Here is a 14612-nt window from a genome sequence, read left to right as displayed (position 1 = left end):
AGACATTTTAAATGCTTGGATAGCCTTGCTTTCATGTCCATTGTTCTCTGAAAAATCACCTGCTTTCTCTCTGGCATTTGAAAAACCTCAGCACATGCTAGGTTTATGACATATCTGTTCTTCAGCTAATCACTGCTAATGTTTTCTATGACAGCTTAGTTTTGCTGGAGGAAAGAGCAGCATTCGTTTTCCATTGGTCCTGTATCTTAGTGGTCAAATAAGTACTCAAGTTGACACTGCTTTAAAGCTTCCAGAAGAGATGATCCAAACTAAAATATGTCAAACCACCAAATCAAAGCAAGTATGAGGATCTTCTCATTGAAAGAGGGGTGCCGGAAAAACGTGTGGTCACTAGAGAGATGACTAATCACGATATAGCAGATGAGCAAGTAAGTAATTCCCCATGATCTGCCTTCTTCCAAAGTCATTTGTGACGCTGAATGGTTTTCCTTTTCCTTCGCTTGAAAAAACAGCAGCACCTGCAATTGTGATATAAAAACTGTCTTATATAAAGAGAAGTAATGAGACAACCCTGATACAGATATCATGCTAATCTGAATATACTTAAGATTAGGCCAGTTCAAAGTGGGTTAAAAACAAATCATGTTGATTATAACAAATAAATATAACAAAATGATTTCTAAAACATTTCATTTCATCATCGCATACTTCTATACAGATGATGTGATGAAGATGGTATAGTTTGATGTGGCACAGCATCAACATCTAGAAGAAAATATAAGCGCAACACAGAATAACAGTTTCCTATACATTAGGTTCATTAGGTACTAACAAACAAGTGTATTAATTAGGCATAATAATGTTTGAACATAAAGCTATAGTCCCCAATCTCATTATCTGACTGCAGTGGGCATATTTTGTGTGGCTTTTGAGGGGTGCTTTTTTTTGTTAAAGAATATGATGGGGTTGAATTTTTGGTTTTTGAAATAAGCAACATGTGGCTAAAAATGAGAATGGATTATAGGAATAGCTTTCACATTATTTAGGGTTTGTTTATCTTTATGTAGTTACACAATACTTATAGAACCTTTTTACGATTTGATGGTATTGGCAGCATCGGTAAGAGCTAAATGTTGACATACTGTAGCATTATGGGTGGCCAAACAGGAAAGAAACAGGAAAGTTCATACCAGTTTATTTACTAGTAACATTATGTTCAGCTTCACTGCATTTAGGTCGTGATTCAGGACATGGGCTAGGCAAGCTCTCTGCTCTAGCAAAGGAGCAGAGCAAGAACATACTTGTTTAGGACAACACTCCTGTCTCAGTGAAAGCATCCAAATAGCTTAGACACAAAAGTGAGAAGTGTTAAAAGATGAAAATTACAGTAAAATCCAGAATACCTAATGCCATTGCTAATTTCTAAAACATTGTGAAGTTGACCTCTGGCAGGCCTCTTTAGGAAAAATTGCAGAGTGGCTCTGTGACCAATAAGGTCTGCCCAATATGCTTTAGCATCAAAACAGAGAATGTTATCTGTATCTTTGCAGAAGTCCACCTACTCATTAAGAAGTGTTCACTAAACATGCAACTTCAAACCACTTAGGATTTTAGAAACGTTAAGCACCTTGAACTATAGTTAACTATGGTAGCTGATTCAAGACAGATCAAATATGTTCTTAGCTACTAGGCTTTCAGAAGTTGATTCTTATATATTCTGTACCATCAGAAGCTTCCAAAGACTTTCTAAGAGTGGTCCTATGTATTTAACACTGTGGTACATTCAAGGTTACACATGTATGATGGTTTCTGAGTATATATCCTGCATAAAATGTCTAAATTGTTGCATTTGAAGAAGCTGGTAAAAGCAGTGTGGACCACAACCTAGACATTTAAACTCCAAGTTATCCGATGTCACTTACAGGTCAGAAATATCAAAGATCAACCCCACTGTCTTTCTCTGGGTGTCAAGGATCTGCAGCCACCACAATTTCTGTCTTTTCTGGATTCAGTTTAAATTCTTTAGTGTCCATCCTGTTAACCATGGTCTCCAAACATTACGTAATTACAGAGCCTTCCCTTTTGGATCACATGAAAACAAAAGCTAGATGATACTTTACTCCAAAGCTCCAGATATTTTTTCTCTGATGCTTAATACAGATATTGAATAGAGTGAATAAGATAGAGCAAAATAAGTCCCACAATGACGTGGATAAATCTTTTAATTTATTTCAATAGTCTAATTATACATAGGTACTATACAACTGCTAGCAACTGGCATGAAACATGGGACACAATTCTAAGTATTACAGAAAGGACCGATGCAGATGTAGTGCAGCCTGTCCTTTCAGTTATGAATGATTAAGGGAAACAAACCTTACAATTGTGTCCTTCCTTCTAATCTCTCCCTTCCTGAGCGTGAACTCTGTTCACTTAAATGGTTCCATAAGTACCACCATTATTGAAGGTTCATACTAGCTACATACCAGTCTTTTGAAGCCAGCTTCCAACTCTGGATCAAATCCCTGGTTAATCCCTAGTGGTGCCAGCATAACCCTTAACCCCGTCAAGTCCAGCAAGGGAAAGAAGGGAGAGAAATTCACACTTAAGAAAAGCTGCTGACAGCCAGTATAAACAACACTGAACAAGATGGACTAAAGGGCAAAACTACGTATGATTTACATTTCTCATTGTCATTCTAAAATGAGCGTGTCCTATTGGGAGGCTTGTCTGATGAAATTATTCCAGAAATCTAAAGAGAATTAACTTTGCATTTATTGATAGCAGCCACATTTCTGATTGCAGCAAAATGAAAATAGGCTCAACCCCACCCATATCAGAGTGGCTTAGTAAAATGTGGGTGATTCTGGGAGGTGGGGACAAACTGTCAACAGATTACACATGTTGTTATTCTAACATTGTTTTAGCTCAGTGGATCTGACTAATCTGTTCTCTCTCTATTTTAAATAGGTTTAATACTCTATTTTTATTATTCTGTTGTTGCCGTATGTAATTTTTGCTAAAAATAATGTAATAAATAATAAATATGAGGAACAACAAGGCAGTACTGCTACCATAACCATGGTTAAATGACAGACAAAAAATGCTTTGTCTCAAGATCATGGACTGGATGGCTGTAATGCAAGCTGCCTCAACCTGGTGCCCTCCAGCTGTTTTGCACTATAATTCCCATCAGCCCTCAACAGGGATGATGGGAATTGTAGTCCATAATATCTGAAGGGCACCAGGTTGGGGAAGGCTGCTGTAAAGCATCTCTTCCTGGAACCTGATCCCTTGAGTTAACCTTCAATGGAGACTATTACCAAACATTTTACTGTAAAGTTGAAGAAAATGTGAATGCTAATAACTACCTAACACTATCTCTAACATTATCATGTTCATTTGGGCAGATACACATTTCATAACACATTATAACTGCGTTGTTTGCTTTAAAAGTATCTCCACACAACAGAAGAATACGAGTTGCAGCCAGCCAAATGATATGTCCTTAACTGAATGGTCACTAGAGGGCCTCACTTTCACACATACAACACACAATTGCTATTTCCAGGTGTTCTACTGTCAATCCTATGTGAGGCAGAAATTTCAGGTTTTTAAGAAAAGCAGATATATAGTGATAACCTGTAACACAGAGGGAGGCATTTATACTCTACAAGAACTTACACCATCAAAGTACTAAAGGCTATTAAAAATGTAAATGTACTGCCTTCAAGTCGATTCCAACTTATGGCGACCCTATGAATAGGGTTTTCATGAGGCTGAGAGGCAGTGACTGGCCCAAGGTCACCCAGTGAGCTTCATGGCTATGTGGGGATTTGAACCCTAGGCAAACATATGTTAATTAAGGCTGCCCTGTCTGATGTCATGGGCCTATAATGTAGTTGATTTAACAACCCATCTACAAAGGAAACTGTCAAAACTTGTTCAATCTGAGAGCTAAGGCATGGGAAAGGAAATCTCTCCTTTCGCTAAATCCTCTAGCTCTGACTTTTCCCAACTTTGACTTTTAAGATGTGCTTGCACCTTAGGATTTTTCATGTGTGTTTTATAGGCTTTTAATTCTCATTGCTTATTGTAACTTTGGCTTCTCAGGAGCATTTTCTCAGAATTATACTCACCAAGTCCTGCCAGGCTAAGTCAGCTTTTTCTTGGAAAACATAGTGGGGCTTTGTCTGCTACTTTCCTACTAGATTAGCATTTCCAAAAACAACAAACCTTAATTCCTGTATAGCTGAAAAGCGTGATTGTCACAGCCAAATGATAGGGGAGTGGGGATGTGAACATGCATCAAAGAGTCAGCAGCAAAAAAGCTCCAAGCCATGGTTATCTAGATGGCGTTTCCAAGTACAGGGAATCTCAAAGTTTGCAGTAGTAGTACAAAAAGAGTTCAATGAGTATGCTCAGTGGGCACAGAACAGAATAACTGTTGTGAAGTAGTTGCGCCTGGAAACATGGTGGAAGGAGAATGGCATATTCTGGAAGAAGGCATGACAGGCTGGCTGAAATCCTGAATGCTACACTGCAACATTTTGTTGGTGGTCCCACATGTTTCCTCTGCCTTCTGATACTCAAGCGGTAAGTGCCTTGCTTATTTAGCCTAGACAGTACCACTCATGCACAAGGAGGTGCCAGCAGGTTCAGAGAACCCCCGAAGTTTACAGGAGTACAAGCATTTTTTAAGGGAAAACATCTTAGGCAGCACAAATCAAAGCAGCCCAATGAGAAGTAAATATGCTCAATTGCCATAGAATAAGGAGGGCATGTAAGACTGTGGAGTGTGGAATGAAATGGGGTATCCTGGAAGATAAAGTGGCTGGCTGGAACCCTAAAGAGCAGCACTCCGCACTTGCAGCAGCTCTCATCTAAGCATAATTACCAAGTTTGATTTATTTAGTTCACACCAGATTCAAACTGTTCTGCAATTGCCCTACCGCAGACACAGCAAGAACATAAAAGCTGACGTTGCCTCAAAGAAATGCAACCAATGCGTTTGTGAACACAAATGTGTTAGTGGTATGCACCAATCCTGTTGTAACTTGAGAACCTCCTGACATGGCCTCTCATGCTCCAGAACAGAGTCCCGTATATTATTATTAGAAGACAGAACCAAAATAAACTTAGCATTCATACAAATTATGTAATTATGAAACAAAGCCTGGAGTGCATATTCCCATGCCCACAGAAACAATTTATTCTGCTACTTCTTCCAATTACCTCCTCATGTTAGCTCAGAAATTGCTCTAGAGGATCCTACATCTTTCAGGACATATGACAGGCTCCTGTGAAAAGTGGGGCATAAAAGCTACCACATAGGTATTTCCCCCCTTTTTCAGAGTTCTGTCTCACCCATGTATGTGAGGATGAGCAGCAGCAGCAGAGCATGCTCCCCCCATGGCAGATTACTGCCTGAGGCTATAAAATGACTTTTCTTTGCTCCCTAATTCACCTCTCCTCCTCAGTGATCAGACTGTGTACAGTAGGGTGCATGATTGCAATGTCACCCCTTACAGATGTGCCTTCCCACTGATCTGGCAACTTTTCTCAGAAAAAGTGTGGTCACCGCATTCTGTTATTTGGGTGATGGATAAATCTGTTCTGGCAACCAATATTCACCTACTATTCTCTTGTCCCTGAGGCAGAACTAGTGGAGAGCACCAAGAAGAGAGAGCATGGCTTAGACTGACAGCTGAAGCAAATCCCAAATGCACTCTTGGTGGCAGCTACTGCTGCTTTTTCTCTAGGCTTAGTGTCAACAGTTGCCAAGGGACACCCTGCCAGTGCACGGACTCCCACCAAGTGCCTAACTAGGTTAACCCTGGTTGCCAGGCCTACAACTGTTTTTAAAATAGAAAGTAATTTCATGGAAAACTTCAAAATATTCAGAATTACATGCAAAATATGCATTTTAAGGTGACCTCCTTTGCAGATGTATAAAAGCTGAGATAATGATTACAAACTATGGTAATCGACTTCCAGGAAGGATTGCTTCGCTTGTGCCTGCCTCTGAGACGAGCTCTCGTCTCAGAGGAAGCTTTTTCAGTTTTAAAACCAGTCAAAAGTTTTTTTTTGACTGGTAAAAACTTTCTCCCAGGCAAGGGAGAAACGAAGAGATCATCCACAAGCTTCGTTGTGTTTGTTGGGGGACTTGAATTCATTAGGATTGCCTATGAACGAAGGACCAGCCAGCAACATTGGACGGAGCCAAGGAATTTCAAGCAAGCTCAAACTGATTAAGCGAGACGTTTTTCTTTTCTTCAAAGAAAAACAGATTCTAACAGGCAAGCATTCTTCTTTCTATCCTTATCATCTGGCTTAAATTGTTGCAGTAAAGAGATTTGTTAAAAGAATCAGCAGTAAAGAATCCCTGGGTGAGTTATAACTTTTCTCTTTTATACACGGAATTAAGGCGGAAGGAAATCGAAATAGCTTATCTTTGTTTTTATTGCAAAAAGCTGGCCTGGAATTGAGAATTATAAAGATACAAACGGATGAGAGATATCTAATCTGAGGAGAAATTTTTTTGATTTATATGAACTTTTGAGTATTATATGTCTGGGACTATTTTTTCTGGTCTACTTCATTTTGACGAATCTGCTTGTTCTTTATGCCACTAACTATTTGGATGCTGTGAACTAAATTTGTTTTGCATTCTTGGACACGTAAGAGATAAGGCAGTTTGTGCTGTTTACATTATGATGTCATCAGGTTTGGAATATTAACTCCTTTGTTGCTGGAAAAAGAAATAAATTGCTCTTTGCTTGGGAATAGTGCTATATTGGAAATTGAAGGTTTTTTTTTTTTCTTCTTGGTTTTAAAAATGACAATTAAGAAAGTGGCTGAGACCCTGGAAGTAAATATGTTTCAGAAAATAATGGATGAGATTGAGATAACGAAACAAGAACTTAGGCATGGCAAACAAGAGTTGAAAATTGAATTTGGCAAAATGAAGCAGGAGCTGAAAGAAATAGGGGATTTTATGAGAGAGGAGGTTGATGAGATCAGAGATATAACTAGACAAGCAATAGAAAAAGAAAGAAAAATTAAAGGGAAGATGCAAGTCCTGGAGATTGGAACAGATATATCAAATGTGGAACTGGAAAAAGATTTGGAGTTTATGGACCTTAGAGATAAAGATTACTGTTTGGAATTCAGCGTTGTCCCTGAAGAAACTGATGAAGATATCAGAGATAAAGCTATCAATGTTTCGAAAAAATTTCTGGACTGGAATGATGTGATGGAGCTTGAAATAGAGAAAATTTATAGAATTAATTACAGATATGTGACAATGGAAAAACTCTCAAGAGATGTGCTAGTGCATTTCGTAAAAAAGAGGAACAGAGATATGACTTTACAACAACATTTCAGTAACACATTCAGAATTGATGGCAAGGAAATATTTGTGAGGAAAGAAATTCCCATCAGACTCTTATTATATGACTATGACTATGACAGCAAGATTATTATGGATGCAAGGATGGAAGATGGAATTAACACTGATAATGGAAGAATGGCTATTGAAATTACTGGACCTAGCAGACTTGATGAGATGGATTAATCGACATGTTTATTTGGAGAAAAATCGATGGATATATTTCTCAAGGACTGGAAACCTCTCTTTGACTTTTTGTGGAAAGAATAAAGTGATGTTAATGAGATTTGATGATTAATTAAGATAACTACTGGAGGAAAGTGATTTTGTAATATATTAAGAGACAGGTTTGTTATATATTATAGACCTATAACTGATCTGCGACAAATCGGAAGTCAACATTTTATTTTATTGTATTAATTATTAATTTGTTTTTGTTTTGTTTTGTTTTTTGAAACTTTGAATAAAAAAATTAATGAGAAAAAAACAAACCATGGTAATCAAGTGTGATTTAGAAGTAAAAAACTCAATTAACAATTCTTTCTATCTTCCAAAGGATTCCAAGTGTGAATGCTAGAAAATACTATGGAGAATACAGGAATACCCTGCTATACGGACCTTCACTTTACGGATGCTCGCGAATATGGACATACTTACAGTAGCACCATTCCCCTGTTTACGTACTTCGCTTCGCAAGAACGGACACTTAACCTTTGGTTGTGGCCTATTCTTTTGGTGGGGGGTGGAAAGAGACGTGACCGCGAATCAGCTGGGAGGCATGATCGTGATCAGCTGAGAGGCACGGCAGCGCAGCAGCAGAGGCTTTAGCGCCAGGCTTTGAGTCTCCGCGTGAAGAAGAGGTGGCACAGTGGCGGTGCAAGTGAAAAAAAGTAGTGCTTCACTTTAAGTACATTTTTGGTTTACATACTTGCTCTGGACCCATTGCGTACGTTAATGTGGGGTATTCCTGTATAACCCACTTAGGGACAGTGACTTATTGGTGAGCTTGCCTATCTACCTACAATACACACACACACACAAAATACCAGAGGTATCCCCCCCCCAAAAAACAAGGAGAGACACAGATTCAGGTGGCAGAATTTTAAGAAATGTGTGTGGGTTATCTGCCTTCAAGTCGATTACAACTTATGGCGACCCTATGAAGCAGCAACCTCCAACAGCATGTTATAAACCACCCTGTTCAGATCTTGTAAGTTCAAGTCTGTGGCTTCCTTTACGGAATTGATCCATCTCTTGTTTGGCCTTCCTCTTTTTCTACTCCCTTTTGTTTTGCCCAGCATGATTGTCTTTTCTAATGAATCACGTCTTTTCATTATGTGATCAAAGTATGATAACCTCAGTTTCATCATTTTAGCTTCTAGAGATAGTTCTGGTTTAATTTGTTCTAACACCCAGTTATTTGTCTTTTTTGCAGTCCATGGTATCTGCAAAGCTCTCCTCCAACACATTTCAAATGAGTTGATTTTTCTCTTATCCGCTTCTTTCACTGTCCAACGTTCACATCCATACATAGAGATCAGGAATACCATGGTCTGAATGATCCTGACTTTAGTGTTCAGTGATACATCTTTGTATTTGAGGACCTTTTTTAGTTCTTTCATAGCTATCCTCCCAGTCCTAACCTTCCTCTGATTTCTTGACTATTGTTTCCATTTTGGTTAATGACTGTGCCAAGGTATTGATGATCCTTGACAAGTTCAATGTTCTTGTTGTCAACTGTAAAGTTACATAAATCTTCTGTGTTGTTACTTTAGTCTTCTTGATGTTCAGCTGTAGTCCTGCTTTTGTGCTTTCTTCTTTAACTTCCATCAGCATTCGTTTTATATCATTGCTGGTTTCTGCTAGTGAGTTGACATCAACTCCAGTAAATGGAGTTTTAGACCCTTTGGATGCCCACTGTGAATTGTTTGCAATGCACTTTGAGGGTAAAGCTGCTCGCCTTGATGCAGTCTTGATGTCTGCCTTGAAAGAGCTGGTGATCTGACCACTCCTGAAAAAGCCCACCCTGGACCCATTGGTTTGTGACAACTACCAACCGGTTGCATATGCCTCCTTTTTAGGGAAGGTAATTGAGACACACAGCAATTACAAGAACTCTTGGATGAAATAGATTATCTGGACCCACCCCAGTCTGGGTTCAGGCCTGGTTATTGGACTGAATCGGCCTTGGTCGCCCTGATGGATGACCTTTATTGGGAGGGAAGGGGAAGTGCAACCCTGTTACTGTTACTTGACCTCTCAGTGGCTTTTGATACCATTGACCATGGTATCCTTCTGGGGTCACTTGGTGAGATGGGTATTGGAGGCACTGTTTTACAGTGGTTCCGATCCTATCTCCAAGGTCTCTCTCAGAGAATAGCATTGGGTGACTCTTTTGGCCCCCTGGCAGTTGTGCTGTGGAGTGCTGCAGGGTACCATCTTGTCCCCCATGCTGTTTCACATCTAAATGAAGCACTTGGGAATGGTCATCAGTAGATTTGGGGTGAGGTGTCAGCAGTATGCTGACGATACCCAGCTCTATTTCTCTGTAACATCTGAATCAGGAGAGGCTGTGCAAGCCCTGGACCACTGCCTGGACTTGGTGGTGGGCTGGATGAGGGCCAATAAACTGAGTCTGAATCCTAGCAAGACAGAGGTGCTGTGGGTTGGTGGTTCCCAAGTTTGGATAATTGGTCAGTTGCCCGCTTTGGATAGGGTTGTATTCTCTCTGAAAGAGCAGGTTCGTAGTCTGGGGGTGCTCTTGGAACCATCTTTGTAGCTAGAGGCCCAGGTGACCTCAGTGGCTAGGAGTGCCTTTTACCAGCTTTGGATGGTAAGACACCTGCGGCTGTTTCTGCACAGGGATAGCCTGACTACTGTTGTCCACGCACTGGAAACTTCCAGGCTGGATTACTGTAATGTGCTCTATGTGTCTCTGTGTTGGAATTGCTTTTTAATATGTTCTTAAACCTTTCTTTTAAAATGTTTTTAATCTTAGATGTTTCGAAAGCTTTTTTTAAGTAACGTTTTTGAAGATGTTTCATTTTAATGTGTTTTAAAGTTTTTTATGTTTTAATGTTTTTGGTGCACTTGTTTGCCTTCCTGGGCTCCTGCTGAGAGGAAGGGTGGGATATAAATCAAATAATAATAATAATAATAATAATAATAAAGTATCGTCTGCATATCTTAATTATTGATATTTCTCCCTCCAATTTTCACACCTTCATCTTGGTCCAAACCTGCTTTCTGCGTGATACATTCGGCATATAGATTAAACAAATAGGGTGATAAAATACACCCCTCTCTCATACCCTTTCTGATTGGGAGCAAATTGGTTTTTCCACATTCTGTCCTTACAGTAGCCTCTTGTGCAGAGTATAGGCTGTGCATCAGATCAATCAGATGCTGTGGCACCCCATTTCTTTTAAAGCATTCCATAGCTTTTCATGATCTACACAATCAAAGGCTTTGTTGTAATCTATAAAGCACAGAGTGATTTTCTTCTGAAACTCCTTGGTCTGTTCCATTATACAACGTATGTTTCCAATATGATCTCTGGTGCCTCTTCCCTTTCTAAATCCAGCTTGGACATCTGGCATTTCTCGGTCCATATATGGTAAGAGCCTTTGTTGTAGAATCTTGAGCATTACTTTACCTGCATGAGAATTTAAGGTGATAGTTTGATAATTACTGCATTCCCTGGGATCCCCTTCTTTGGAATTGGGATGTATATTGAACTCTTCCAGTCTGTGGGCCATTATTTAATTTTCCATATTTGATGACAAATTTCTGTCAAAATTTGGACAGATTCAGTCTCAGTAACTTGTAGCAACTCTATTGGTATGCCATCTATTCCTGGTGATTTGTTTCTTCCAAGTATTTTAAGAGCAGCTTCCATCTCACATTCTAAAATTTCTGGTTCTTCATCATACGGTTCCTCCATGAATGAATCTGTCATTCTTGTATCTCTTTTATATAATTCTTCAGAATATTGCTTCCATCTTCCTTTTATTTCATCTGTCAGTCAGTGTGTTCCCCTGTAGATTATTCAACATCCCTACTCTTAGTTTATATTTCCTTTTGATTTCTCTAATCTTTTGGAATAGGTCTCTTGTCCTACCCTTCATATTGTCCTCTTCTATTTCTATACAATAACTATTATAATAGTTCTCTTTGTCGCTGTATTACTGCATTTAGGGTTCTAACCGTGTTTCTGTCTCTTTTTGCTTTCCTTCTCTCTTTAACCATTTTAAGAGTTTCGCCAGTCATCTAATTAGGTCTTTCTCTCTTTTTAACTAGAGCTTTTGTTTTTTTGCATTCTTCCCTGATAATGTCTCCAACTTCAATCCATAGTTCTTCTGGTTTTCTACCAACTAAGTCTAAAGCCTCAAATCTGTTCCTTATTTTATCTTTATATTCTTCTGGGATGTTATTTAAATGGTATTTTGGGCAATATGATTGCTTTGTTGTTCCTCTTTAGTTTAACTCTGATTTTCGATATTACCAGTTCATGATCTGTACCAGTCTGCTCCTGCTCTTGTTTTCGCAGAAATTATGGAACTTCTCCATCTTCTGCTACCAATTATACAATCAATTTGATTCCTATATTGACCATTTGGTGATGTCCACATGTAGTTGTCTTTTTGATTGCTCAAAAAATGTGTTCACAAGAAACAAATTATTGGCTTCACAGAATTCAGTAAATCTCCTGCTTCATTTCTATCTCGTAAGCCTCATTTTCCCACAATTTCTAGTTCTTCTCTGTTCCCTACATTTGTGTTCCAGTTCCTCATGATTATCAGAACACCCTGTTTTGGTGTGTGATCAATTTCTTCCTGTACGTCTGCATAAAATCTCTCCAATTCCTCTTCTTCTGTATTTGCCATTGGAGCACGGACTTGCATGATAGATATGTCGATATCTTTCCTGTTAAATCTCATTGATATCACTCGCTCAGACCTTGCATTATAGCTCCTAATTGCTTTTGCTACATCACTTCTCACTACTAGAGCAACCCCATTTCCTCTTAATTTATCTTTTCCTGCATAAAATATTTTGTAGTTGCCTGAATAAAAATGTTCCATTCCTGTCCATTGCAATTCAACTCACGCCAAGTATTGTAATGTTGATATGTTCCATTTCTTGTGTGACAATTTCAGTCTTTCCCTGGTTCATGCTTCTCACATTCCATGTTCCTATTGTGTATGTCATACAACTCCAGATTCTCCTTTCGCATCTGTGCGCATAAGCCTCCGGGCTTTCATTCAGCTTTGACCCAGTTGTGTCATTAGTCACAGCGCTACTCGTACTTGTCTACTGTCCTTTCCCAGGATCTCACTGAGTACTACCTGACCTGGGGTTCTCCTCTTCCAGCACTATCTCATGTTGCATTTTTGATAGTCTATTCATAGGGTTTTCATGGTAAAAAGTATTCAGAGGTGGTTTACCATTGCCTTCCTCTGAGTCTGGATGCATCTTAGCCTGGTGTCTCACGTCTGACCATTCCGCCTTGGGTGCTCCTGCTATAAGTCCAGCCTCTTGTCTAGACTCCTGATGGCATTGCTCTTAGTTTCTTCGACACTCTCAAATCCCCTCACCACGTTAAGGTGTGCATCCTAGCGGGGATGGAGCAGGCAAAGAGAGCAAGATCTGGTCCTGTGCCGCACCCCTAACCCAACTTTATATTATCTGGGATATAAATGAGGCTGCCATACAGTTAGAACTGAATCAATGGTTCTACCAGATACATTCAGTAAAATAGCGTTGCCTGGGAAAAGCAAATTGATTCAGTTAAAGGCCAGAAGACTGGTTGCTCAGACTGCGGGACTTTGCTTCGGGATGGCTGACTAAATTCACAGCAATTTAACTTATGATTTAAATCAGCAGGAAAAAGAGTAGATTTAAATCACTGATTAAGCTTAAGCTTCCCACTGGTAACATTTTTATATATTTCCTAAACAAGGGTGAGAATCTGACCACTAAGCCATGTTATTTTACAGTTAGAGTACAGTTAATACTTATACTGTTTCATTCTTACCACTAGGCGTTGCATCTGTGTCACACTGTATATACATTTTGCATGTTTTCCTTGTTTACTTTTAATATATTCCCATAGTCATTCTCACAACCAGAGAGTCTTTTTCAAAACCAGCACCAATGAAATCCTATGCAGACCTAGATAGAAGTAACTCCTACTGAGTTCAATGGGCTTACTCCTTGGCAAGTGGGTACAGGACTGCATTCCCAAGTTTGGAAATATTTCAAGACAATCAGTATGGTGCCCTCCAGATGATGCTGAACTACAACAAGTGGGGTACCACAGGGCTCGGTCCTGGGCCCAGTGCTCTTCAACATTTTTATTAACGACTTGGATGAGGAGGTACAGGGAATGCTTATCAAATTTGCAGATGATACAAAATTGGGGGGTATAGCTAATACCATGGAAGATAGAAACAAAATTCAATGGACCTTGATAGGCTGGAGCATTGGGCTGAAAACAACAGAATGAAATTCAACAGGGATAAATGCAAAGTTCTACACTTAGGAAAAAGAAACCAAATGCCCAGTTATAAGATGGAGAATACTTGGCTCAGCAATACAACATGTGAGAAAGATCTTGGAATTGTCGTTGATCACAAGCTGAATATGAGCCAACAGTGTGATGTGGCTGCAAAAAAGGCAAATGCTATATTAGGCTGCATTAACAGAAGTATAGTTTCCAAATCGTGTGAAGTATTAGTTCCCCTCTATTCAGCACTGGTTAGGCCTCATCTTGAATACTGCATCCAGTTCTGGTCTCTGCACTTCAAGAAGGATGCAGACAAACTGGAACAGGTTCAGAGGAGGGCAACAAGGATGATCAGGGGACTGGAAACAAAGCCCTATGAGGAGAGACTGAAAGAACTGGGCATGTTTAGCCTGGAGAAGAGAAGACTGAGGGGAGATATGATAGCACTCTTCAAATACATGAAAGGTTGTCACATAGAGGAGGGCCGGGATCTCTTCTCGATCATCCCAGAGTGCAGGACACGGAATAATGGGCTCAAGTTGCAGGAAGCCAGATTTCAACTGGACACCAGGAAAAACTTCCTAACTGTTAGAGCCATACAACAATGGAATCAATTACCTAGAGAGGTAGGGGGTCTCCCGATGCTGGAGGCATTCAAGAGGCAGCTGGACAGCCATCTGTCGGGAATGCTTTGATTTGGATTCCTGCATTGAGCAGGGGGTTGGACTTGATGGCCTTATAGGCCCCTTCCAA

At 39.6% G+C, this 14612-nt stretch overlaps 1 protein-coding gene across 4 annotated transcripts in view; it reads right to left on the bottom strand.

Annotated features, from left to right (window-relative positions):
- Positions 1–322: 322 nt before the first annotated feature.
- Positions 323–14612, bottom strand: part of CSNK1G3 (casein kinase 1 gamma 3) — a 96936-nt gene continuing 82646 nt past the window's right edge. For all 4 annotated transcript variants that reach the window (XM_061625028.1, XM_061625046.1, XM_061625055.1 and 1 more), the window contains one exon: positions 323–479. In XM_061625028.1, coding sequence (XP_061481012.1) covers positions 425–479 — 55 coding nt within the window. In that variant the 3' untranslated portion in view covers positions 323–424. The remainder of the gene's footprint in view (positions 480–14612) is intronic.

The sequence above is a fragment of the Rhineura floridana genome, chromosome 1, assembly GCF_030035675.1.
Source record: "Rhineura floridana isolate rRhiFlo1 chromosome 1, rRhiFlo1.hap2, whole genome shotgun sequence".
Taxonomy (NCBI): Eukaryota; Metazoa; Chordata; class Lepidosauria; order Squamata; family Rhineuridae; genus Rhineura; species Rhineura floridana.
Note: the sequence above shows the minus strand (reverse complement) of the source record. Positions and strands in the feature narration are given on the sequence as shown.